This window comes from Ceratotherium simum, chromosome 11 (assembly GCF_057802395.1).
Source record: "Ceratotherium simum simum isolate JZ-2026a chromosome 11, ASM5780239v1, whole genome shotgun sequence".
Lineage (NCBI taxonomy): Eukaryota > Metazoa > Chordata > Mammalia > Perissodactyla > Rhinocerotidae > Ceratotherium > Ceratotherium simum.
In genome coordinates, this window is record NC_141910.1 from 23,860,176 (window position 1) to 23,887,211 (window position 27,036).

Genomic DNA, 27,036 nt, shown 5'->3' on the forward strand with positions numbered 1-27,036 from the left:
ATGATGAAGGGGCGACTCCTGTTAAAAGAAGGCGTGTAAGCAGTGATGAGGAGCACACTGTAGACAGCTGCATCAGTGACCTGAAAACAGAAACCAGGGAGGTCCTGACCCCAACTAGCACTTCAGACAATGAGACAAGAGACTCCTCAATTATTGATCCAGGAACTGAGCAAGATCTTCCTTCCCCTGAAAATAGTTCTGTTAAAGAATACCGAATGGAAGTTCCATCTTCGTTTTCAGAAGACATCAGATCACAGCACACAGAAGAACAGTCCAACAATGGTAGATTTGAAGATTGTAAAGAATTTAAAGACCTCCACTGTTCCAAGGATTCTAACCTAGCTGAGGAAGAATCCGAGTTCCCTTCTACTTCTATCTCCGCAGTTCTGTCTGACTTAGCTGACTTGAGAAGCTGTGATGGTCCAGCTTTGCCCTCCCAGGACCCTGAGGCTGCTTTATCACTCAGTTGTGGCCATTCCAGAGGACTCTTTAGTCACATGCAGCAACATGACATTTTAGATACCCTCTGTAGGACCATTGAATCTACGATCCATGTGGTCACAAGGATATCTGGCAAAGGAAACCAAGCTGCTTCTTGACATTAGATGTAGCATGTCTACTTTTAAGGTCCCCCCTCCCCACAATGCTGTTTGTATAAGTTTTGCTTATTTCTGTTTTTGTGCTTCAGTTTGTCCAGTGCTCTCTGCTTGAATGGCAAGATAGATTTATAGGCTTAATTCTTGGTCAGGCAGAACTCCAGATGAAAAAATTTGCATCTTCAGTATACTTTCTAAAGGGCAATCAGATAATGGATATGTTTTATGTAATTAAGAGTTCACTGTAGTGGCTTTCATTTAATATGGCTGTCTGGGAGGAACAGGGTTCCCTGGCCCTGTACAATGTAATTTAAACTTATAGCATTTTTACTGTGTATAATATGGTGTCCTCTGTGCCAGTTTTGTACCTTATAATAGAGGCAGATTGCCTCCGATCGCTGTGGTTCTTATTATCAAAATTAAGTTTACTTGTATACGGAACAACCACAAGAAATTTGATTCTGTAAAGAATCCTCTTTAGCTGTGGCCTGGCAGTATATATAAATGGTGCTTTATTTAACAGAATACCTGTGGAGGAAATAAAGCACACTTGATGTAAAAATAATTGTTTTATTTTTATTGACATGACTGATTGCTATTCTGTGCACTTAATTAAACTGATTGTGATGACTTTTCATTTGTTTACATAGTTGCTTCACTCTTCTCAGATGAAAGTAATGAGAAAACTGAATGGGGGGAAGCACTTACCCATCATATCTGTTTATTCGAAGTATTTATTTAGTGGCAGTCCAAAAAGTAACATCCCCATAGACTTTTCAGTTCTCTTCAGTCCTCTCCACCCGAAGTGGATAACTGTTGCAGGGAGAAGTGGATAACTGTTGCAGGGAGAAGTGTAACAATATAGCCAACTCGCCCTCACTTCAACAGGCTTCTGAATGCAACATGCCACTGTTTCACTGTCTAAGGGCTAGGCACCTTAAAAGCCCTGTGGTAAAATAAAAGAATAGTATCAACATGCCATTTATTTTGTCTTCCTGAACTAAAACTACAGCTGAAAGTAAGCTTGCTAGGACAAGTTTTAGCCTGGGAAACTTCAACTATCTGTACTCAGGGACTCAAACCTGTTCCCAGAGGAGCATCTATGGGAGGTAACTGGTTATTTGCTGCTTTTAACTCAATGCAGTCTAGTCATAGTAAAGATTCAAACAATACTTTAAATTCTGTATAAGTTCATGGATTTCATCCAATATAAATTAAGAGTTTCTGTTTTCTTTTTTAAAAGGAATAACAGGGAAGAGGTAAACTTGACACTTTTTCTGCTTACAAACAAACAGTAATGCCCTTATAAAATCTTCTAATTCAACCATTTAGGGTGGTCAGCTGCAGTAAACCTTTTATTTCTTCAAAGTGCTGCTTCTGCCAACAGAATTTCATATTCTCTTCTTTACAGACAGGAACTCCTTTACAGTCCAATTGTAATTCTGTTTGCCCCAGAGTAGGCACAAAATTCAGTGCAACTGTTGCATAGTGTTCTGGAAAAAAAAAATAGGAAGCTTATTACTGCATTATGAAAAGGAATGTTTATCCTTACAGTACTACTTCTTGCTTTTCACAGTGGGGGAAAAAAACAGCTTGAGTGTTTTTGGACTCTTAGAACTAACAAAGGATACTAAGAACATACCTTCTGGCCAGTTCCGACATCTCCATTTCATGACGATCTTTTTATTTGTTAACTGAAACAAAGGTGAAATTCCACTGAAAACATCTTTTTAAACTTTCTACAGTGCTACAACACAGAAAAACACCAAATCCTTTCATTAAAACCCCTACATACTAAAAGTAATCAATGAACAACATACAGTCCCATTTTCCAGTTTATATGCCAGCACCATTGAGAATTCATTGTCCCTAATGCCAAAATGTCTGTAACAGCAGTAATATCAGGGACAAAAGTGTAGTAACATTAGTAACCAGAACTGAGCTGATGTCAAGGATAAGGCAACTGACATTTGGCAATGCAGACCCTAGTGTTTTAGGAGGCAGAAACGTTTCCTGAAACTTCTAGATCAAGAGTTGGGAGGAATTAACACTTGTTTCTTCTAAAACTGTAAGCATTTGCACAATTACTGTGAAAACTAAGGCTTCATCTTTTATCATTACTTGTTACCAACTTTTTTATAAAGTTCTCAAGTTTCTGTGAGCTCAGATTAAAAACTCAAAGCAAGTTATAAACAGCATGGATAAAAAACCAATAATAATGGAAAGAAAAGTCAGTCCCAGCTTAACTTTTCTTTAACTATAAGATTACGTACCAATTCTATATATTCACCGGTGATGTTCCCATGAAACATTTGGAATTTCCCTCCCTTTTCAGCTTCTAATACAGCAGGAGATTTAGAAAATTTTTGCACCAGCTAACCAAGCAAAACATACAGTAGACATGTTATTCCAGCATGTGCTATCACCTTTTTAACCTAAATGTAAAGTATTAATACAACAAATACTGTGCTTTGGGGTTGTTGCTTTTTTTGTGTGTGTGAGAAAGACCAGCCCTGAGCTAACATCCGTTGCTAATCCTCTTTTTGCTGAGAAAGACTGGCCCTGGGCTAACATCCATGCCCGTCTTCCTCTACTTTATATGTGGGACGCCACCACAGCATGGCTTGACAAGTAGCGTGTCGGTCCACAGCCAGGATCCGAACCTGCGAACCCCAGGCCACCGAAGTGGAGCACCCAAACTTAACCACTGCGCCATCGGGCTGGCCCCTGGGGTTGTTTTTTTTTTTTTTTTTTAATCCTGAATACGTAGCTTTTACTTACAGTTTTCTCTACTCTTTCCCTCTCTTTCACAGGGAGAAAACTCAGTAAATTAGTGTATCCCCCTAAATCCTGATATATTCCCCCCAAATGCCCATCTTTTCTCCCCCTCAAATTTTTCAGAAGCTATCCTAAAGACTTCTCTCACCACCATTCTAGATTCCTTCAATCAGAAAAACAGGGCCATAGAGGAAACGAGAAACCAGCTCCAGTTCTGAGTGGCACATTTTCTCCCCATGTCAGCAATTAAGATCCTAGCCTGAGAAGTAACTTACATCTTTCACAGTGAAGATGCTGTACAGCTGCTCTACAGCTGTGTCAAACAGTTCCGTCATGTGCAATGCCACAGTGGGAATCCTCACACCCAATGCCACTGGAGATGAGGCCTGAATCTTAAGAAGAGGTTCCAAAGGATAATTAGCATGCCAGTAATAAAAACACCAAAACACTTGATAAAACACCAAATGCCCCAAATTCCACACTACTACTTCAGGCACATGGAAATAGCATGAAAAGCCGTTATAGCACCACCAGTCCTGGTCTTTACTTTGAAAACAGCAGTTCTTCCTATGAGCTCTTTAGCTCTGTTCCACTCCCCAGGCTATGGCTTAACACTCAAATCCTACTTAGACATGTAAACATGGCCCAGAAGGCATAAACATAAGCAGATGAAGGACAACAGCACTTCTTAAGGCCAAAGGGTGTCAATTTCCCACCACCAGATTCCAAGAACAGGATCTAAAACCTCTCAATCCAAAAGTCTGGAGAGAAGGTTCTTCCATTCTGGTATGTGAACCTCAAAGTCACCTGGTTTTGTAATCTGTTGCCTACCAAAGGACATTGCCTTTAGAACACTGTTTTGAACTAAATTCAATAGTTAGCCCACAAAAAGGCCTGTTTATACATTCCCTTCCATCAAGGATGCAAGTCTAATTTCATCATTTCAAAAAAAAGGCAGGGGATGCAAGGATGGATTAACTAGCCCTCCTTGCTATCCTTTACAGTTCTCCATCATCGAAAGGCTGTTGAGAGCTTTGAAGCATTCTCATTAAGCACTTCCTTTTCCCCCTCCCTACATGTTGGCCACCAGAGGTCATACCTGCAAGGTATTCTCACTCAATTTCCTTTTGACAGTCCTTTCCGGGGTTGCCATACCTTTCGTTGGTAAAATCATTCCCATTGTAAATTCTACAAAGAAACATATGGGAAATGGTTTTAATAGAGAACTTTTTCCTTTTCAGCACAAACAGTAAGGCAGAAACCCAAAACAGCACATAAGAAAATAAAAGAACTGATATTTTCAAAAAGAATTCCTATCATTTTGAGAATTTCAAGGCCATTCCGTGTTCTTACATATAAAACTAACAACATGAGTTCCACCGCAACAAATGCCTTTTATTTTTTTCCAAATGCTTCACTTTTATCTAGTCATTGATAAAATAGCAAAATTTTCAAGTGTTCTTTTCCAAAAAGCTGAGTTTTATATAACTAACTACTAGTAGCTTTATGGCCTTCACCTACCATTAAAACCAGGCACTTTCTCATTGCTTCACCACCACCCTCACAAAGCTTGGTCTCACAGTATTCAAGCCTGTGGGCCAGCCACATGTGTGGTCTCGTGGGAAAAATGACAACCCTAAACCCATCTATGCCAACAGCTAGATACTCAGGTAGCAGAGTCCAGGGATGTGGTGCAGACATACAGGCCCTGCTGGCCATTCTGCCTGGCAGGTAACTTCTCTAATTTAAGGAAGACAATAACCTCACCTCCATGCAGTATAGGGATTATCTAGATAAATCTCAACTACACCTGTAATACCTGCAGTCACTTTTACTCATTCATTCATTCAACAAAGATTTATTAAGCACCTACTATGTGCTGGAGAGAAAGCAGTAAACAAGACAGACACCTTCCATGCCCTCATGAAGCTTATATACTAGCAGGGAAGACAGACATTAAACAAGTAATTATACAAAGAACTGATTAAATAATTATCATTCCAGAAAACTACTATTAACAACCCTGTAGGCAAAATGGTTCATGCTATGTACAATACTGATAATCACTTAATATGGTCTTATTCATAACTAGCCCTCAACCTTCAGGCTACAATTTATCCTGCAGCATAAAGAGTTGTTTCTGGAGCCTTAGACATCAGCCTAACCTGGGAATCTAGACCACAGTTCATAGCTTGGGTAAACAGAAAAGGGACCCTCTGGTTCACAAGGGATGCCTTCTTTACCAGTCTTAAGTGCCTTCAGGTAATCTCCAAGGGCCTCCCTGACCTTGGCGGTGCCTGCAGTTTTCATAAGATCCTTCAGTATATCCCCATCTCCTTTCTTTTTACTCACGTTCACCTACAAATCAGAAAAATACAAACCTAAGAAAAATCTGGTTTGATGTATTCCCACAACATTGGGACATAAGGATGAGAGAAGAACTGTGATGGTGCGGGAAGGAGAAGTGGATGTGAGAGAGATGTAACAGGTTTCTCCACATAGTTTGAGAAGATGTAAGGGTTTTTTAATCAAGGGTCCATTGACTGGGTTGGTGGCCAAATCTTGAATGGACTTCTTAGAATGTGAATCTCTTAATTTGATAGAAAATTTTATGTGTATATGTATCATATGTGTATTATATTGATGATGAAGTCTATGGCTTTTTATCAGGGTCTAGAAATGCGCTGTCCAGAATGGTAGCCATTAGCTACATGTGGCTATTGAGCATCTGAAATGTGGCTGGTCTGATTTGAGATGTGCTATGTGTAAAATAATATACACCAGACTTTGAAGACTTAGTACAAAAAAAGAATGTAAAATAATCTCAATAATTTTGATATTAATTACATGTTAAAGTGATATTTTTTATATTTTGGGTTAAATAAAAAATATTAAAGGTAATTTCACCTGTTTCTTTTAACTTTTTTAATATGGCTACTAGAAAATTTTAAATTCCATAAGTGGCTTGCATTATATTTCTATTGAACAGCGCTGGTCTAGAACCCAAAAGCCAGTGTAATTAGGAAAATCAAGTTCCCACATAGTATGGCCTTAAGCTACACTTTTTTGGCAGGGAGGAGAACTGGGAAGGGGGAGGGAGGAAAGGAGGGAGGAAAAGGGTAGGAGGAGAGAGGAGGGAGAAGTGGGGAGACGGAGAGGGAACCATCAAAATGCTGCTCTGGGGATGCCTCTGTGGTCTTCTCAGAATGAAAAGATGTATTGGTTTGAAATCATTTAGCGTCCCTATGATTCAGTAGAGCTGAGCCTGATCCCAAGTCCCAGTTCCAATCTAAAGAGTTTGTTCCATAACGCTACCAAGGGTTGAATCTAAAAAACCAGTTTAACATGCTGATGAAAAACTTCTCAGCTGATGGATCTGAATACAGCAAAGTGAAATCACAGCCCCTGAGTATAGCAAACACATGTCTCAAGAGGTGTCTGAGACAGCCCCACTTTTATGGTATTTTATAACCTTTAATAAAGGCGAGTCATAGACACATTGCTCCTTATGACTTAGTTTTTATATATTTGAAAGACTTCACATTGAATACATGCACAAATCAAAATATCTTCCTTTGGAAAATACAGCTGCTGTACAAATGGTCTCTCCCGAGAACAAGCTTTCAGCTTAAAGAGGGCACTAACCGAAAACCAAGCTTGGGAGTTACACAAGGCTCTATCTCCCAAGAGAACTAGGGGAGCTGGTCAAAAGGCAACAATACTAACTAGTTTACGAAAAACCATGAGACATAACCAAGGGAGATCACAGCTAAAAGACGAGAGTTTCCACTATTAAAGGGAAACAGCAAAGATACAAGGGAGGAGAAACAAATTCCCATTCACCATGCTGTGCGTGCTGCCTGAGCACTTTACAGTACATACACTCTTGTTTATCTGATAACAGCCCTGAAAGATGAATTAACGCCGTTTCACAGATAAGGAGGCCTTGGAGGGTGCAGTCACCTACCCAGGCCCCACACCTGGTCTGTGGGGCAGTCTAGGGCTTCCTGGGCTTACTCTTCTTCCTATACCACTCCACGCCACACCCCATGCTGCCCCCACAGCACAGCAATCCTTCTTGGCAAACAAGCCCTCAACAATTAACCAAAGCTACTGCACAGGAATCACACAGTCTGAGAAAGTTTTTCAAATACCAACATCCATAACAGAAGCTTGATTTAAAAAAAAAGAAAAGAAAGAAAGAAACTCCATCAGATACCTCACCTCGGTGTCATCTACTTCATTTTCTTCAGAAAGGTTGGGTATTTCAATCAACCCCTTGTGCTTTGCACCAGATTCTTTAATTATACCTAAAATGAGCAAAATGTGTTCTTCAATGACAAAGTCACAACTGGTTTATGCAAAACTGCTCTGCCTAACTGAACAGCCCACCCTCCTCACAGGATGCCACCACAGCTGGCAACAAGGCAAGCTCAAGGCTTTACCACCACACAGGTGCCAAAATTGGCCCTGTTCTCCTGGCCCACATCAGAAGTAAGTAACCCAGAAAGGTGGGGACAGAACCTTGCCAATGCCAGGTGGAAGCATGGGACTGGAGTAAGTGGGTCTGTAACCAATGTTTCTTTTTTCATCCCCCAATATTCTTTACCAGGTCAAAGCAGGATAAAGGGTTATCTTGAAGAGGAATCACAAAAGGGACGGGAGGACAGAAAGGAACAATGAGTTCTGATCATGGAAAGAGTGAGGGGAGGGAGGTTGTGGCTTGGGGAAGTTCTGTGTGGACTCCATGCAGCTGGATTTCTTTCAAGACCAGAATGTTGATTTCAGTGACAACATCAAGATGGTGACATAGGTTATTCCTGACTTCAGTCCCCCTCAGAAGACCAACTAGCAGCTAGCCATAGACAAGACACCACTGTGCAAATCCCAGAACCCAGAGGTGAGGCTGATGCACCCTCCTGGACAGAGACAGAGAAGGACTGCATCAGAAGGGTATGAGGAGTGCTAACACTATGACCACACCGCCCCTCCCCCGGGCCAGCCCTGTGCCACACTGAGAGAGCCCCCCTGTGGTTTCTCCAGTGGGAAAAGAGAACACAAGGTGGACATCCAGGTCCTCCAGCATTGTGGGATGCTTCCTGAGAGGGCAACTTGGGTCTCACCTCACAGGGACCACTGGGAATCAGAGACAGAGAAGAGGGGCAGGGCTTTCAGCAACCAGTGCTCAAATCTTGGTGGATGACATTCCTCCCTGCAGCAGTACGTGAGCAGAGATCCTAGTCAGTGACTCTGCCTATCTGCAGAGCCAAGCTGGTAGCCCTATCTGGCCAGGGAGATCAGTTGGCAATTCTGCCCAATTTGTGTCCCCAGCCAACTGGCTGAAGCCAGCTGTGAAGCTCATTCTACCACCCCACCTAGTGAAGGAAGCAAACTCACAGCCCCGCTCAACTGCTGAGCATAGCCTCCAGTCTTGACCATCCAGGAAGCCTGACCAGAGAACCTAGACAGCCACAGAGCCCATCCTACAACCCCACTTGTGCAGGGAGCCAAACCACCAGCCCTGCCAAACTGTTGAGCATAGCCTCTGGCCCTGCATAACCACGGAGCCTGAACGGTGACCCTAATCAGCCTCAGAGCCCAGCCTACAGCCCTCTTCTATTGTTTTTTGTTTTTGTTTTTGTTTTTGTTTTGTGAGGAGATCAGCCCTGTGCTAACATCTGCCAATCCTCCTCTTTTTTTTGCTCAGGAAGACTGGCCCTGGGCTAACATCCATGCCCATCTTCCTCCACTTTATATGGGACGCCACCACAGCATGGCTTGCCAAGCAGTGCGTCGGTGTGCCCCCGGGATCCGAACCAGCGAACCTCGGGCCGCCGCAGCGGAGCACGAGCACTTAACCGCTTGCGCCACTGGGCAGGCCCAGCCCTCCTCTATTGTTAAACACAGCTTGTGACCTCATCTAGAAAGTGAGCCCAGACAGTGACCCCACCCAACCGCAGAGCAGTCTCTAGTCACCGAACTGCAGGATACAGCTGGAGGACCCTTCCGACCAGAGAGCCCAGCCAGCAACCTTGCTCAACAGCAGAGCATAGCCAGTGTCCTACCTGATCAGGAATCCAAACCTGCAGACCTGCCCAACTTCGGGGCACAGTCTGTGTGTCCACCTGATCGCAGATCACAGCCTGAGGCCAGGTCTGACCACACAATCATGCCTCCAGCCCTGCCTGAACGAGTCCAGCCAGCAGCACCATCTGGTCAGGGAGCATAGCCTGAGACCCTGCCCAATCAGGAGCAATTGTTGAGCCCAGCCCATAGCCCTGCCCAATTACAGAGTACAACTAGTGCCACTGCCCTGCTAGTGAACACAGCCAGTGACCCTGCCTCACCAGAAGTAATTGCAGAGCCCAGCTAGTGGTTCCATGTGACCGTGGAGCACAGCCAGCAGCCCTGCTCGATCAGGGAGCCCCCCCAGCAGCCCTGCTTGAACATGAAGCCCAGCCAGCAGACTCTCCCAACCACAGAGCCCAGCCAGCAGTAACCCCCACCCCCAACCACAGAGCAAGGGCAGTGGCCCCACCCACTAGAGACCCTGACAGCAAGCCCCACCTGCCCATAGATGCTACTAGCTGACCTGCCCAGTAACCCAAGCTGAGCTTAATGGTGAAGGTCTTTCTCTGCTGAAGCAAACCTGTAAACTCTGGAAGAGGAGACCATTTACTTATATATGCAGATACCAATGCAAGGAATCAAGGCTCATGAAGAATCAGGTAAACATAACACAACCAAAGGAAAATAATAAAGCTCCAGTAACTGACCCAAAAGAAATAAATATCTATGAACTATGTGACCAGGAATTCAGAATAAACCTCTTAAAGAAGTTTTAATTTAAGTTCTTGTAAACTACAAGAACACACAGACAGAAAACTAAATGAGATTAGGAAAACAACGCATGAACAAAATGAGAAGTTCAACAAAGAAATAGAAACCATCAAAAAAAACCCAAAACAAATCCTAGAGCTGAAGAATACAATGACTGAACTTAAGAATTAAGCAGAGAGCTTCAACAATTAGCTTGACCAAACAGAAGAGAGAATTAGTGAACTGGAAGATAGGTTATTTGAAATTATTCCAGTCAGAGGAACAAAAGAAGAAAGAATGAAGAAAACCTACAGGACCTAAAGGACAATATCAAAAGAAACAATATATGCATTATGGGAATCCCAGAAGAAGCGAAAGAGAAAACAACAGAAAGTCTATTTAAAACAATAATGGTCTAGGGGGCCAGCCCGGTGGTGTAGCAGTTAAGTTCATGCACTCCGCTTCAGCGGCCCGGGGTTTGCAGGTTCGGATCCCAGGTGCAGACAAACACACCACTTGTCAAGCCATGCTGGGGCGGCATCCCATATAAAGTAGAGGAAGATGGGCACGGATGTTAGCCCAGGGCCAATCTTCCTCAGCAAAAAGAGGAGGACTGGCAATGGATGTTATCTCAGGGCTAATCTTCCTCACACACACAAAAAACAAAACAAAACAAGAATGGTCAAAAACTTAACCCGGGGAGAGAAATGGACATCCAGATTCTTGAGGACCAAAAGACCCTGAAATAGGTTGAACCCAAAAAGGGTTACACCAAGACACATTATAATTAAACTGTCAAAAGTCAAAGACAAAGAGAGAATTTTGAAAGCAGCAAGAGAAAAGCGACTCATCACATATAAAGGAGCTTCCATAAGGCTAAAGGCAGATTTCACAACAGAAACTTGACAGGCCAAGAGTGGGATGATATATTCAAAATACTGAAAGAGGGCCAGCCCGGTGGCATAGTGGTTAAATTCATGTGCTCCGTTTCAGCGCCTGGGGTTCTCAGGTTCGGATCCCAGGCGTGAACCTACACACTATTCATTAAGCCATGCTACGGCAGTGTCCCATATACGAAACAGAGGAAGACAGGCACAGATGTTAGTTCAGTGACAATCTTCCTTAAGCAAAAAGAGGAAGATTGGCAACAGATGTTAGCTCAGGGCCAATCGTCCTCACAAAAAAAAAAAAAAAAAGGAAAAAAATGACTGTCAACCAAGAATACTATACCCAGCAAACTGTCTTTCAGAAATGAAGGAGAGATAAAGACTTTCCCAAACAAACAAAAGATGAGGGTGTTCATTGCCACTAGACTTGCCTTACAAGAAAGCTAACAGGCCTTCTTCAAGCTGAAATAAAAGGATACTCATTAGCATCATAAAAACACACGAACGTGTAAAACTCACTGATAACAGTAAATATATAGTCAAAGTCAGATTATCTATTATTGCAATGGTGGTGCTTAATTCACTTACAACTCTACTTTAAAAGTTAAAAAACAAACGTATTAAAAATAACCATAACTATAATAATTTGTTATTGGATACACAATATAAAAAAGATGTAAACTGTAACGTCAATAACCTAAAATGTGAGGGGGGAGTATAAATTTCTGTATGCTATCAAAGTTAAGTTGTGATCATTTTAAATAGGATGTTATAAATATAAAATATTTATGTAAGCCTCAGGGTAACCGCAAATGAAAAGCCTGTACTAGATACACAAAAGATTACGATAAAGGGATACCACAACAAGGGATGAATCACGAAGGAAGATGGCAAAAGAGAAAGCAAGAAACACAGGACCTACAAAACAGTCAGAAAACAATTAACAAAATGGCAATAGTAAGTCCTTATCTATCAATAATTACTTTAAACATAAATGGATTAAGTTCTCCAATCAAAAGACAGAGAATGGCTGAATGGATTAAAAAACAACAACAACAACAAGATCCAACAATATGCTGCCTATAAGAGACTCACTTTAGCTTTAAGGACACACATAAACCTGAGAGAGACGGGATGGAAAAAGATATTGCAAACAAATGGTAACCAAAAGAAAGCAGAAGTAGCTATACTTGTATTAGACAAAATAGACTTTAAGCTAAAAATGGTCAAAAGAAACAAAGGTCATTATATAATGCTAAAGGGATCAATTCATCAAGCAGATATAACAATTGTAAATATTTGTGCACCCAACATCAGAGCACCTAAATATATAAAGCAAATACTAACAGAACTAAAAGGAAAAGTAGGGCCGGCCCCGTGGCTTAGCGGTTAAGTGCTCGCGCTCCGCTGCTGGAGGCCCGGGTTCGGATCCCGAGCGTGCACTGACGAACCGCTTCTCCGACCATGATGAGGCTGCGTCCCACATACAGCAACTAGAAGGATGTGCAACTATGACATACAACTATCTACTGGGGCTTTGGGAAAAAAAATAAATAAATAAATAAAATTATAAAAAAAAAAAAATAAAAGGAAAAGTAAACATCAATACAGTAATTGTTGAGGACTTTAATACACCACTCTCATCAATGGATAGATCATCCAGATGAAAATCAATAAGGAAATAGCTGATTTGAACAACACTATATACCAAATGGACCTAACAGACATATAGAGAACATTCCATCCATCAGCAACAGAATACACATTCTTCTCAATCACCCATGGAACATTTTCTAGGATAAATCATATGTTAGGCCACAAAACAAGTCTCAACAAATTCAAAAACACAGAAATTATAATGAGTATCTTTTCCAACTACAATGGTGTGAAACTAGAAATCAGTAACAAAAGGAAAGCCAGAAAATTCACAAATACATAGAAATTAAACAAAACAGTCCTGAACATCCAATGGCTCAAAGAAATCAAAGGGAAAATTTTAAAAATATCTTGAGACAGGGGCCGGCCCAGTGGCACAGAGGTTAAGTGCGCGCACTCCACTTCGGTGGCCCAGGGTTCGCAGGTTCGGATCCCGGGCGCGCATGCTGCTTGCCAAGCCATGCTACGGCGGAGTCCCATATAAAGTAGAGGAAGATGGGCACAGATGTTAGCCCAGGGCCAACTTTCCTCAGCAAAAAAGAGGAGGATTGGCAACAGATGTTAGCTCAGGGCTGATTTTCCTCACAAAAATAAAAAAAAATATCTTGAGACAAATGAAAATGCGAACACAACAGACCAAAACTTATGGCATGCAGCAAAAGCAGTCCTAAGAGAAAAGTGTGTAGCAATAAACACATACATGTAGGAAAAAAGAAAAGGGGCCAGCCCAGTGGTGTAGTGGTTAGGTTCACGTGCTCTGCTTCAGCGGCATGGGGTTCACAGGTTCAGATCCCAGGCACGGACCTGCACACCACTCAAGCCATGCTGTGGTGGCATCCCACATACAAAATAGAGGAAGACTGGCATAGACGTTAGCTCAGGGACAATCCTCCTCAAGGAAAAAAGAGGAAGATTGGCAACAGATGTTAGCTCAGTGAAAATCTTCCTCACTGGCCCCCCCACCAAAAAAAAGATCTCAGGGCTTCCAGGTTGGTAAACATATAGAGATTTGGAGAGAGTGGCATGCCTGAAGAGGGCACAGAAGCTCCGCACCCTTTCCCCATGCCTTGCCCTATGCATCTTTTCCATCTGGCTGTTTTGGGGTTATATCCTTTAATAATAAACCAGTAATCAAGTAAGTGAAAAAAAAACAAGATCTCAAAGAACCTAACTTTACACCTCAAGGAACTACAAAAAGAAGAACAAACTAAGCCCAAAGTTAGCAAAAGAAACAAAATAATGAACAATCTACAGATTCAATGCAATCTCCACCAAAATTCCAATGGCATTTTTCCCAGAAATAGAACAAACAATCCTAAAATTTGTATGGAACCACAAAAAACCCCAAATAGCCAAAGCAATCTTGAGAAAGAACAAAGCTGGAGATATCAAACTTCCGGATTTCAAACTATATTACAAAGCTACAGTAATCAAAATAGTGTGGTATTGGCATAAAAACAGACACCTAGATCAATGGAACAGAATAGAGAGCCCAGAAATAAATCAACACATATATAGTCAATTAATATACAACAAAGGAGTCAAGAATATACAATGGGGAAAGGACAGTCTCTTAAATAAATGGTGTCGGGAAAACTAGGTAGTCACAAGAAAAGAATTAAACTGGAGCACTATCTTATATCACACACAAAAATTAACGCAAAATGAATTAAAGATTTGAATGTAAGATCTGTAACCATAAAACTCCTGGAAGAAAACACAGGCAGTAAGCTCCTCGACATTAGTCTTGGCAACGATTTTTGGATTTGACACCAAAAGCAAAGGCAACAAAAGCAAAAATAAGTAAGTGGGACTAGTCAAATTAAAAAGTTTCTGGGGCCTGGCCCCGTGGCCTAGTGGTTAAGTTCAACACACTCTGCTTCGGTGGCCCAGGTTCAGTCCCCGGGCACGTACCCACACTACTCATTAGCAGCCATGCTGTGGTGGCGACGCACATACAAAGTAGAGGAAGACTGGCAATAGATGTTAGCTCAGGGCGAATCCTCCTCAGCAAAAAAAAAAAGTTTCTAAAAAGCAAAGGAAACCATCAACAAAATGAAAAGGCAATCTACTGAATGGGAGAAAATACTTGCAAATCATATTTCTGATAAAGGGTTAATATCCAAAATATATAAAGAACTCATACAACTCAAGAACAAAAAATAAACAGGTTAAAAAATGGGCAGAGGATCTGAATAGACATTTTTCCAAAGAAGACATATAGATGTCCAACAGGAACACGAAAAGGTGCTCAACATTACTAAGCATCAGGGACATGCAAATTAAAACCACAATGAGATGTGATAACCTCACACCTGTTAGATGGCTATTATCAAAAAGAAAAGATAACGAGTATTGGTGACAAAAAGAAAAGATAATGAGTATTGGTGACAATGTTGAGAAAAAGGAACCCTTGTGCACTGCCAGTAGGAACGTAAATTGGTGTAGCCACTACGGAAATCAGTATGGAGGTTCCTCAAAAAATTAAAAATATTGGGGCCAGCCTGGTGGCACAAGCAGTTAAGTGTGCACGCTCTGCTGCGGCGGCCCGGAGTTCACCAGTTCGGATCCCGGGCACACACTGATGCACCGCTTGTCAGGGCATGCTGTGGCGGCGTCCCATATAAAGTGGAGGAAGATGGGCACAGATGTTAGCCCAGGGCCAGTCTTCCTCAGCAAAAAGTGGAGGATTGGCAGATGTTAGCTCAGGGCCGATCTTCCTCACAAAAAAAAAAAAAAAATTTAAAAATAGAACTACCATATGATCCAGCAATTCTACTTCTAGGTATTTATCCAAAGGAAATGAAAACACTACTTCAAAAAGATATATGCACCCTCATATTCATTGCAGCATTACTTATAATAGCCAAGACATGGAAGTAACCTAAGTTTCCATTGATGGATGAATGGATAAAGAAAATGCGGTATGTGTGTATATATATATACACACATATATAATGGAATATCATTCATAAAAAAGAAGGAAATGTTGCCATTTGCGACAACATGGATGGACACTGAGGGCATTATGCTAAATGAAATAAGTCAGACAGAGAAAGACAAATACTGTATGATATCACTTATATGTGGAATCTAAAAAAAAAAAAAAACCCACAGATACAGAGAACAGATTGGTGGTTGCCAGAGGCTGAGGGGGTAGTGAACCAAATGGTGAAGGGGGTCAAAAGGTACAAACTTCCAGTCACAAAACAAATAAGTCCTGGGGATGTAATGTACAGCATGGTGACTGTACTTAATAACACTGTTTTGGATATTTGAAAGTTGCTAAGAAAGTAAATCTTAAAAGTTCTCATCAAGAGAAAAAAAGAAAAATTTGAGGTCTAGTGGTCAAGACTCAGTGCTCTCACCACTGCTGCGGGGGTTCATTTCCTGGTCAGGGAACCACACCACCTACCTGTCGGTTGTCATGTTGTTATTAAGTACAGCATGGTGACTGTACTTAATAACACTATGTTTTGGATATTTGAAAGTTGCTAAGAAAGTAAATCTTAAAAGTTCTCATCAAGAGAAAAAAAGAAAAATTTGAGGTCTAGTGGTCAAGACTCAGTGTTCTCACCACTGCTGCGGGGGTTCATTTCCTGGTCAGGGAACCACACCACCTACCTGTCGGTTGTCATAACGTGGCAGTTGTGTGTTGCTGTGATGCTGAAAGCTATGCCACCAGTATTTCAAGCATCAGCAGGGTCACCATGGTGGACAGGCTTCAGTGGAGCTTCCACACTAGGGAGAAGGACCTGGCCACCCACTTCCGAAACAATGCAACCCTACAAAACTCATGAAAACCCTACAAACAGCAACGGAGCATTATCTGATATAGCACCAGAAAGTGAGAGGATGGCATAAAAAGATGGGGCAGGAGCCAGCCCTGATGACCTAGTGGTTAAAGTTTGGCGTGCTCCGCTTTGGCGGCCCGGGTTCAGTTCCTGGACGTGAAACACACCACTCGTCTGTCAGTAGCCATGCTGTAGCGGTGGCTCATACAGAAGAACTACAAGGACTTACAACTAGAATATACAACTATGTACTGGGGCTTTAGGGAGGTGGAAAAAAAAGAGAGGAAGATTGGCAACAGATGTTAGCTCAGGGTAATCTTTCCCAGCAATAAAAAAAAAAGATCAGGCAGGGCTCCACTGCACTGTACATAGGGTTGCCTAGGAGTCAGAAGTGACTCAACAGCACTAACAACAATAAACGACTGGTGATCGATGTTAACTAGACTTATTGTCGTGACCATTTCACGATGTATACAAATAGCAAATCATTATTTTGTACACCCAAAACTAATATAATGTTATATGTCAACTATCTCAATTAAAAAAAGAAAGGAAGTAATAAAGATTAGAGCAAAAATAAATGAAATAGAGAATAAGAAAACAACAGAAAAGATTAATAAAACTAAGAGTTGGTTCTTTGAAAAGATAAACAGTATTGATAAACCTTTAACTAGACTAAGCAAGAAAAAAAAAGAGGACCCAAATAAGTAAAATTATAAATGAAAGAGGAGACATTACAACTGATACCACACAAATATAAAGGATTATTATACGACAAACAATTATAGGCCAACAAACTAGACAACCTAGAAGAAATGGATAAACTCCTAGAAATCTATCACCCACCAAACCTGAATCATGAAGAGTTAGAAAATCTGAACATACCAGTTAAGATTAAGGAGATTGAATCAGTAATCAAAAACCTCTCAACAAAGAAAAGCCCAGGACCAGATGGTTTCACTAGTGAATTCTACCACACACTTAAATAATTAACACCAATCATTTTCAAACTCTTGCAAAACACTGAAGAGGAGGAAACATGCGAAAACTCATTTTACAAGGCCAGCATTACCCTGATACCAAAGCCAGACAAGGACACCACAAGAAAATAAAATTATAGACCAATATTGTTGATGAAAATAGGTGCAAAAATTCTCAACAAAATAATAGCAAATAGAATTCAACAGCACATTAAAATGATCACGCACTATGATCAAATGGAATTCATCCCTGGGAGGCAAGGATGTCTCAAAATAGGCAAATCAATAAATGTGATACATCACATTAACAGAATGAAAGATAAAAATCATATGATCATCTCAATTCATGTGGAAAAAGCATTTGACAAAAGTCAACACCCATTCATGATAAAAACTTGCAAAAAATTGGGTATAGCAGGAATATACTTCAACATAATACAGGCCATATACAACAAGCTCACAGCTAACATCATACTTAATGGCAAAATGTTGAAAGCTTTTCCTCTAAGATCAGGAACAAGACAAGGGTGTCCACTCTCACCAATCCTATTCAACATAGTACTGGAAGCCCTAACCACAGCAACAAAGCAAGACAAAGAAATAAAAGGCATCCAAATTGGAAAGGAAAAAATAAAATTGTCTCTGTTGGCAGATGACATGATTTTATATATAGAAACTCCTAAAGACTCCATCAAAAAACTGTTATTACTAATAAACGAATTCAGTAAAGTTTCAGGATACAAAGTCAACATACAAAAATCAGGTGCATTTCCATACACTAGCAATAAACTATCTAAAAAAAAAAAGTAAAGAAAACAAGCCCATTTACAACAGTACCAAAAACAGTAAAATACTCAGGAATAAATTTAACCAAGGTGATGAAAGATCTGTACACTGAAAACTATAAGACACTGATGAAGGAAACTGAAAAAGGCACAAATAAATGGAAAGATACCCTATGTTCATGTCTTGGAAGAATTAATATTGTTAAAATGTCCATACTACCCACAGCTGTCTATAAATTCAATGCAATCCCTATCAAGATTCCAATGGCATTTTTTACAGAAGTAGAATAAACCATCCTAAAATTCGCATGGAACCACAAAACACCTGGAACAGCCACAGCAATCACTGAGAAAGAATAAAGCTGGAGGCATCACAATTCCTTACTTCAAACTTTACTACAAAGCTATAGTGATCAAAACAGTATGGTATTGGCATAAAAACAGACATACAGATCAATGGAACAGAATCAAGACCCCAGAAATAAACCCATGCATATACGGTCAACTAATATTTGACAAGGGAAGCAAGACTACTCAATGGGTAAAAGACAGTTTCTTCATTAAACAGCATGGGAAAACTGGATATTTACATGCAAAAGAATGAAACGGGACCCCTACCTTAGATGACTCACAAAAATGAACTCAAAATGAATTAAAGACTTAAATGTAAGATTTGAAACCATAAAACTCCTGAAAGAAAACGGGGGGGGAAATGAAAATATGCCATACCAAACCATATGGGATGCAGCAAAAGCGGTCCTGAGAGGGAAACTCATAGCGATACAAGCCCACCTTAACAAACAAGAAAAAGCCCAAATAAGCAACCTTAAATTACACCTAACAGAACTAGAAAAAGAAGAACAAACAAAGCCCAAAGTCAGCAGAAGGAGAGAAATAATAAAAATCAGAGTAGAAATAAATGAAATTGAGACCAAAAAAACAGTAGCAAGGACTAATGAAACAAAGAGTTGGTTCTTTGAGAAGATAAACAAAATCGACAAACCCTTAGCCAGTCTTGCTAACAAAAAAAGAGAAAAGGCTCAAGTAAATAAAATTAGAAATGAAAGAGGAGAAATTACAACAGATACCACGGAAATACAGAGGATTATAAGAGAATACTATGAGAAATTATATGCCAACAAATTGGACAATCTAGAAGAAATGGATAAATTCTTAGACTCATACAACCTCCCAAAACTGAACCAAGAAGAAATGGAGAATCTGAATAGACCAATCACAAGTAAAGAGATTGAAACAGTAATCAAAAACCTCCCAAAAAATAAAAGTCCAGGACCAGATGTCTTCTCCGGTGAATTTTACCAAACATTCAAAGAAGATTTAATACCCATCCTTCTCAAACTATTCCAAAAAATAGAGGAAGATGGAACACTTCCTAAATCATTCTACGAGGCCAACATCACCCTGATACCAAAGCCAGACAAAGACAATACAAAGAAAGAAAATTACAGGCCAATATCGCTGATGAACATAGATGCAAAAATCCTCAACAAAATATTGGCAAACCGAATACAGCAATACATTAAAAAGATAATACACCATGATCAAGTGGGATTTATACCAGGGACACAGGGATGGTTCAACATCCGCAAATCAATCAATGTGATAAATCACATCAACAAAACAAAGAATAAAAATCACATGGTCATCTCAATAGCAGCAGCGAAGGCATTTGACAAGATACAACATCCATTTATGATAAAAACTCTCAACAAAATGGGAATAGAAGGCAAGTACCTCAACATAATAAAAACTATTTATGACAAACCCACAGCCAACATCATACTCAACGAGGAAAGACTGAAAGCCATTCCTCTGAGAACAGGAACGAGGCAGGGCTGCCCACTCTCACCACTCCTGTTCAACATAGTACTGGAGGTTTTGGCCAGAGCACTTAGGCAAGAAAAAGGAATAAAAAGAATCCAAATAGGTAAGGAAGAAGTGAAACTCTCACTATTTGCAGATGACATGATTTTATATATAGAAAACCCTAAAGAATCCGTTGGAAAACTATTAGAAATAATCAACAACTACAGCAAAGTTGCAGGGTACAAAATCGATGTACAAAAATCAGTTGCATTTCTGTATGCTAATAATGAACTAACAGAAAGAGAGCTCAAAAAGATAATACCATTTACAATTGCATCAAAAAGAATAAAATACCTAGGAATAAATCTTACCAAGGAGGTGAAAGACCTATACAATGAGAACTACAAGACATTATTGAAAGAAATCGATGATGACATAAAGAAATGGAAAGATATCCCATGCACGTGGATTGGAAGACTAAACATAGTTAAAATGTCTATATTACCTAAAGCAATCTACAGATTCAATGCAATCCCAATCAGAATCCCAATGACATTCTTCACGGAAATAGAAAAAAGAATACTAAAATTCATATGGGGCAACAAAAGACCCTGAATTGCTAAAGCAATCCTCAGAAAAAAGAACAAAGCAGGAGGCATCACAATCCCTGACTTCAAAACATACTACAAAGCAATAGTAATCAAAACAGCATGGTACTGGTACAAAAACAGACACACAGATCAATGGAAAAGAATTGAAAGCCCAGAAATAAAACCACACATATACAGATAGCTAATTTTCAACAAAGGAGCTAAGAACGTACAATGGAGAAAGGAAAGTCTCTTCAATAAATGGTGTTGGGAAAACTGGACAGCCACATGCAAAAGAATGAAAGTGGACCATCTGCTATCGCCCTTCACAAAAATTAACTCAAAATGGATCAAAGTCCTGAAGGTGAGACCTGAAACTACAAAACTCATAGAAGAAAATATAGGCAACACACTATTTGACATTGGTCATAAAGGAATCTTTTCGGATGACACGCCTACCCAGACTAGGGAAACTAAAGAAAAAATAAACAAGTGGGACTTTGTCAGATTAAAGAGCTTCTACAAGACAAACGAAACCAGAATCAAGATGAACAGACAACCCACCAGCTGGGAGAGAATATTTGTAAAACATACATCTGACAAGGGGTTGATCTCCATAATATATAAAGAATTCACACAACTGAACAACAAAAAAACAAACAACCCGATCAAAAAATGGGCAGAGGAAATGAACAGACACTTCTCCAAAGAAGATATACAGATGGCCAATAGGCACATGAAAAGATGTTCAACATCACTAATCATCAGGTAAATGCAAATCAAAACAACACTAAGATATCACCTCACGCCTGTTAGGATGGCTATAATCACCAAGACAAAAAACAACAAATGTAGGAGAGGAAGTGGAGAAACAGGAACCCTCATACACAGCTGGTGGGAATGCAAACTGGTGCAGCCTCTATGGAAAACGGTATGGAGATTCCTCAAAGAATTAAAAATAGAGATGTCCTATGATCCAGCCATCCCACTTCTGGGAATCTATCCAACAAACCTGAAATCAACAATCCAAAGAGACTTATGCACCCCTATGTTCATTGCAGCATTATTCACTATAGCCAAGAAGTGGAAGCAGCCTAAGTGTCCCTCGACTGACGACTGGATCCAGAAAATGTGGTATATATATACAATGGAATACTACTCAGCCATAAAAAAAGACAAAATCGTCCCATTTGCAACAACATGGATGGGCCTGGAGGGTATTATGTTAAGTGAAGTAAGCCAGAAAGAAAAAGACAAACACTGTATGATCTCACTCATATGTGGAATATAAACCAACTCATGGACAGAGAAAACTGTATTGTGGTTACCAGGGGCAATGGGGGTGGGGGGTGGGGGGTGGGCACAACGGGTGAAGGGAGACATATATATGGTGATGGATAAACAAAAATGTACAACCCAAACCTTCACAATGTTAAAAACTATTAAAACATCAATTAAAAAAAAGAAAACACAGGGGAAAAATTCCTTGACATTGGTCTTGGCAACGATTTTTGGATATGACACCAAAAGCACAAGCAACAAAAGCAAAAATAAAGTGGGACTGGCCAAACTAAAAAGCTCCTGCAGAGCAAAAGAAACCATTAACAAAATGAAAAGACAATGTACTGAATGGGAGAAAACATTTGCAAAGCTTATCTGATAAGGAGTTAATATCCAAAATATATAAGGAACTAATACAACTCAGTAGCAAAAAATAAATAATCCCCTTTAAAAAATGGGCAAAGGACCTAAATAGACATTTATGCAAAGATATTCAGATGGCTGACAGGTACGTGAAAAGGTGTTCAACATCACTAATCATCAGGGAAATACAAATCAAAACCACAATGAGATATCTCCTCATACCTGTTAGAGTGGCTATTATCCAACAGAGATAAGAGCTGGCAAGGATGTGGAGAAAAGGGGACCCTGGTGCACTGTTGGTGGGAATGTAAACTGGTGCAGCCACTATGGAAAAGACCTACTATATCATTCAGCAATTCCACTTCTGGGTATATAACCAAAGGAAACGAAATCACTATCTTGAAGAGATATCTGCACCCCCTTGTTTACTGCAGTATTATTTACAGTAGCCAAGACATGGAATCAACCTAAGTGTCCATCGATGGATGAATGGATAAGAAAACGTAGTGTGTGTGTGTGTGTGTGTGTGTGTGTGTGTGTGTGTGTGTAATTATATATATATTATTATTCAGCCATAAAAAAAATGAAATCCTTCCATTTGTGACAACGTGGATGGACCTTGATGGCATTATGCTAAGTGAAATAAGTCAGAGAAAAACAAATACTATATGATCTCACTTATATGTATAATCTAGAAAAACCAAACTCACAGAAACAGAGGGTAGACTGGTGGTTGCAGGGGAGGAGGGTGAAGGAGGTCAAAGGATACAAAGGGTACAAACTTTCAGAACATGATAAATAAGTTCTGAAGATGTAATGTACAGCACGGTGACTACAGTTAATTATACTGTACTGTATATTTGAGAGTTGCCAAGAGAGTAAATCTTAAAAGTTCTCAACATACACACAAAAAAATTGTAACTATACAAGGTGATGGATGTGTAAACTAACCTTATTGTGGTAATCACTTCACAATATATTCTTATATCGGATCATCATATTGTGCACCCTAAACTTACGTAATTATATCTCAATAAAGCTTGGAAAAATTAAATTAAAATTTAATGGAAAAAAAGAAAAACAAGACCAGAGTGTTGCCTCCTCCCCAGGAGGTCCCACTTGCCACCTCTGGGACTCACCTCTAGGGAGAAAGCACAAGGGGTTAGGACAAGCCCTGTTTAGCCTGCCCTCTGGCTGCTGCCTGGAAGTGGCTGGGTTTTATCTTGCAAAGGAACTGGTTGTTGCTTTGAGCTAAGGAAGACAGATGAGACACCAGGTCATGAGCTTCCGCTGGGCCCTCAGAGCCCTGTCCTGGAGGGGTGGGGGCAGGTCATAGAGGCCCAAGGCCAGCTTACTGGGCGTCTCTCTAACCCAATTCTCAAGGAAGGAGCTGATTCCTGGGCTGAGGCCCAAAATTTAACACAGTGCAATCCTCTAGAACCAGATCTCTCCCTCTCTCCTCCTCTTCCTTTTCCCCTTCGTCTTCACATCTGTGGTTATTTCAGCAAGTATTTATTGAGTATAGACTGTGTACCCAGCCAGGAGCTAGGCACCACGAGAGAAATTTATTCATTCAACGAACACATAACATTCCAGACAGTGATCTGGGCCTGGAAACAAAACCAATCAATCCTTGACCAAAAGACGGGAAGAGTGAAAAGAACCCAACATCCATCAACAGAGGAAGAGATAAACACAACACGCTGTATCTGTACAAGAGGATATCCAACCATAAACAGGAATGAAGCCTGCTGCAGCATGGATGAACCCTGAAAACACGCTAAGTGAAAGAAGCCAGTCACAAAAGACCACATACACTGTGATTCCATTCATATGAAACGTCCAGAATAAGCAAATTCATAGAGATAGAAAATAGTTTAGCAGTTGCCGAGGACTGAGGGAGTGACTGCCAATGGGTACAGGGTTTTTTGGGAGTGATGAAAATGTTCTGAAATTGACTGTAGTGAAGGCTGCACAACTCTGTGAATATACTGAAAACCACTGAATTGCATACTTTAAATGGGTGAATGGTATGGTATGTGAATTATATCTCAATAAAGCTGATATTTTAAAAAATCTATGCCCTGACGAATAGGGGGAAGAAGGGGAACCAGAACAATAAACAAAATACTTAAGTAACCACATATAATATACCAAAGATCAATGCTGTGGGGAGAAATAAAGCAGGCAAGGAAGACCGTACAAGGAAGGAATCTGCAATTTTTATAGGATGGAGACAGGCGGCTTCGCTCATGACGAAGACCTAAAGGAGCAGAAGGAGCCAGCAGGCAGCTATCTGGGGACAGAGTGCTCCAGACGTCAGGTCCAGGAAACCCTAGTACTCATCAGCGCCGGGCAGACAAGAGTCCAGCTGAGAGCAAAGAGCTCTGAGCAGCTCTGAGTGCTGGGAGAAAGGGAGCCCCCTGCTTGTGGGACAAAGAACTCCAGGTGCGGTAAGGGTGTTGGAACTGTGAACACCAGTTCAGGGGCCAGTCAGTGCCAGGCCCACAGCAGGAGTTCTAAAACTATCCATCTGCCGAAGGAATGAATAACTAATCAACCAACTCCGCCCCAAGGCTACCTCCAGCCCTACCTGAACCCTGAGGCCCCATTACCTTTCCAGCTCAGTTTGATGTTCCACTCATAGAAGAAAATCAGCTTTCCTTTGCGGCTGCTGCAGGAAGCCTCGCCTTCCACCTGCTTCAGCTCACTGATCTCGCAGCGGCCAGCCTCATTCTCCACGACGATGCCCACCAGGAGCTCGCGGAGCTTCCCCTTGGACCAACCAGTGGCATCTCGCTCTGTCCTGCCAGGGACCAGGAGGGCAGAGCCATGAATGGAAGCCCCAGCTAATCTCCACATACCCGGCCTGGGGCAGCAGGTAACACCAGGCCCTGCCCAGATCAGATCAGCCAGAGTCCTCTCGAGCGGCCTTGAGAGACCCGCCACCCTCAAACTTACAAACTTGCTTCTCAAACCAGCTTTCTGTCATATATCTTTTAATCCTCCTACTCAGTTTCTTGAGATATTATTATCCACCGTTGGCTTAAAAACGCAGGCTCATTTTAGGGGAAGGGGGTCTAGCAATCTCACCCATTGGAAATGGATGGGCAAAGCCTGAGCTTTGAGTAATAAAGTAGTTATTACTCCTAAGAAAAGACAGTAATAACTGAAACAATTTTAATCATAATCAGACAAATTATCGCGTGTTTTCACATATATATTAGCTCATGCAATCTTCCCAAATAATGTTCCCATTTTAGGGAGTGGAAAGGAGCTGAGAGAAGTCCATGATGTGTCCATGGTGACAGGGCTAGGAAAGGAGAGATCAGCTCTTCTGAGCTGAGCCCAGGCCAGGGCTCCCCCAGTAAAGGATCCCCTCACAGGCTGACAGCTCTGCTCTGCCTTGGACCTGCCTAAGCAACACCTTTATGGGCTTGAAGTACCACAGCCCTCTGAGGAGCAGGACAGAGAGCATCGCTTCCTGAAGCTCTGGGGGAGAGAGGGAGGCAGGAAACAGCCCATGTTCCAGATGAGGTACACAAAGGATGGGTAACTTGTTCAGACTCCTAGAAAGCAGGGCTCACCAGAAGTCCATCAAGTTAGACGTCGAGTTGAGATCCCAATTCCTGTTCTTTCCACTACATTCATACCAAAACACACACACACACACACACACACACACACACATTCTAGCTCCCTTTTAACTCCCAGAAACATCAAGAGGGTTGGGTGTGGGAATGGGGTAAGGGAAGGGAAGCTCTTAAGGTCACAGACTGTCAAAGTTGAAGAGCGAGGTCAGAAGTCATTCCTGGGGCCCAACCCAACTTTCAAAAAGAGGAAAGGGAAGTCCCAGAGCAGTGCAGATAGGATCCCAGGTCCCCAGACTCAACGGGCACTCCCAAGCCCTGAGACTAACGAGGAGCCGCTCTTAAGGCAGCTGGGGGAGCGGAGGGGGAATCCTCTGCACCTGTGCAGGCCCCCGCCCCACGGAGGGATGCTCACGGCGCGGGAGGCGCCCCGAGGGACCCGCCACCCCTCCCCCGGGCACGGGGCGCCGGGGGCTTGCAGAGGGTCCCCACCGTCCCGCCCGGCGGCTCCGGAGGCAGAGGCCGGCAGCCGCATCGGGCCCCGGCCGCGCCCGCCGCACCAGTGCCAGTTGTTCACGTTGGTGCCGTCCTCCCGCTCCTCCACGATCCAGCGCGGGTCGCCCTGGCCCCACTTGGCCATGTCTGCGCGGCCTCGGCGGAGAACAAGGCAGGGCCGCGGCGGCGGCTGCAGCGAGACTCGGCCGCCGACGTTTCCGGCCCCCGAGCCCGGGATCAGAGCGCTCGCGGCGCCCAGAAAGTGCCAGAAATCCCCGCCCCCTGCACCGCCCCGCCCCGCTGCGGAGCTCCGAAGGAGCGGGAGCCGGGGCCGCGTTCCGAGAGGCCGGGCGCGGGGCGGGGCCCGGAGGCGGGGGAGTCTGCGCCCGGGAGGCCGGGGCGGGGGCGCGGGGTCCCGGGGGCGGGGCTCGCGGGGGGTGCGGGTCGGGCCCGAGAGTCGGGGGGCGGGGGCTGCGGAGAAGGAGCGGGGGAGGTCGGGGCCCAGGAGACCCGGCTCCGGGGGCGGTGAGGGAGGTGTCCGAGACACCGGGCTGGGGGGAGTGGGGGGCGATCGGGAGGCCGGGGCCCCGCTGAG

General features: G+C 42.1%; 2 protein-coding genes across 6 annotated transcripts in view; one reads left to right on the forward strand and one right to left on the reverse strand.

Annotated features, from left to right (window-relative positions):
- The window catches only part of USP34 (ubiquitin specific peptidase 34), a 243,433-nt gene extending 242,200 nt beyond the window's left edge, over positions 1–1,233 (forward strand). For both annotated transcript variants that reach the window (XM_087436699.1, XM_087436700.1), the window contains one exon: positions 1–1,233. In XM_087436699.1, the coding sequence (XP_087292825.1) occupies positions 1–599 (599 nt within the window). In that variant the 3' untranslated portion in view covers positions 600–1,233.
- LOC101395178 (Putative activator of 90 kDa heat shock protein ATPase homolog 2) lies at positions 1,153–26,663 on the reverse strand. Of its 4 annotated transcripts, none has more exons than XM_087436703.1 (10): positions 26,507–26,663; positions 24,972–25,162; positions 7,599–7,684; positions 5,618–5,732; positions 4,474–4,562; positions 3,650–3,766; positions 2,870–2,971; positions 2,239–2,290; positions 1,949–2,089; positions 1,153–1,542 (listed from the first exon to the last, which is right to left on the reverse strand). In XM_087436703.1, the coding sequence occupies exons 1-10, from the start codon at positions 26,584–26,586 to the stop codon at positions 1,511–1,513; spliced, it is 1,005 nt and encodes a 334-aa protein (XP_087292829.1). In that variant the 5' UTR covers positions 26,587–26,663; the 3' UTR covers positions 1,153–1,510. The 4 variants fall into 4 exon arrangements, with proteins under 4 accessions (XP_087292829.1, XP_087292828.1, XP_004435706.1 ...); XM_087436702.1 differs by having other exon boundaries at positions 1,882–2,089; XM_004435649.3 differs by having other exon boundaries at positions 1,153–2,089.
- Positions 26,664–27,036: the final 373 nt, after the last annotated feature.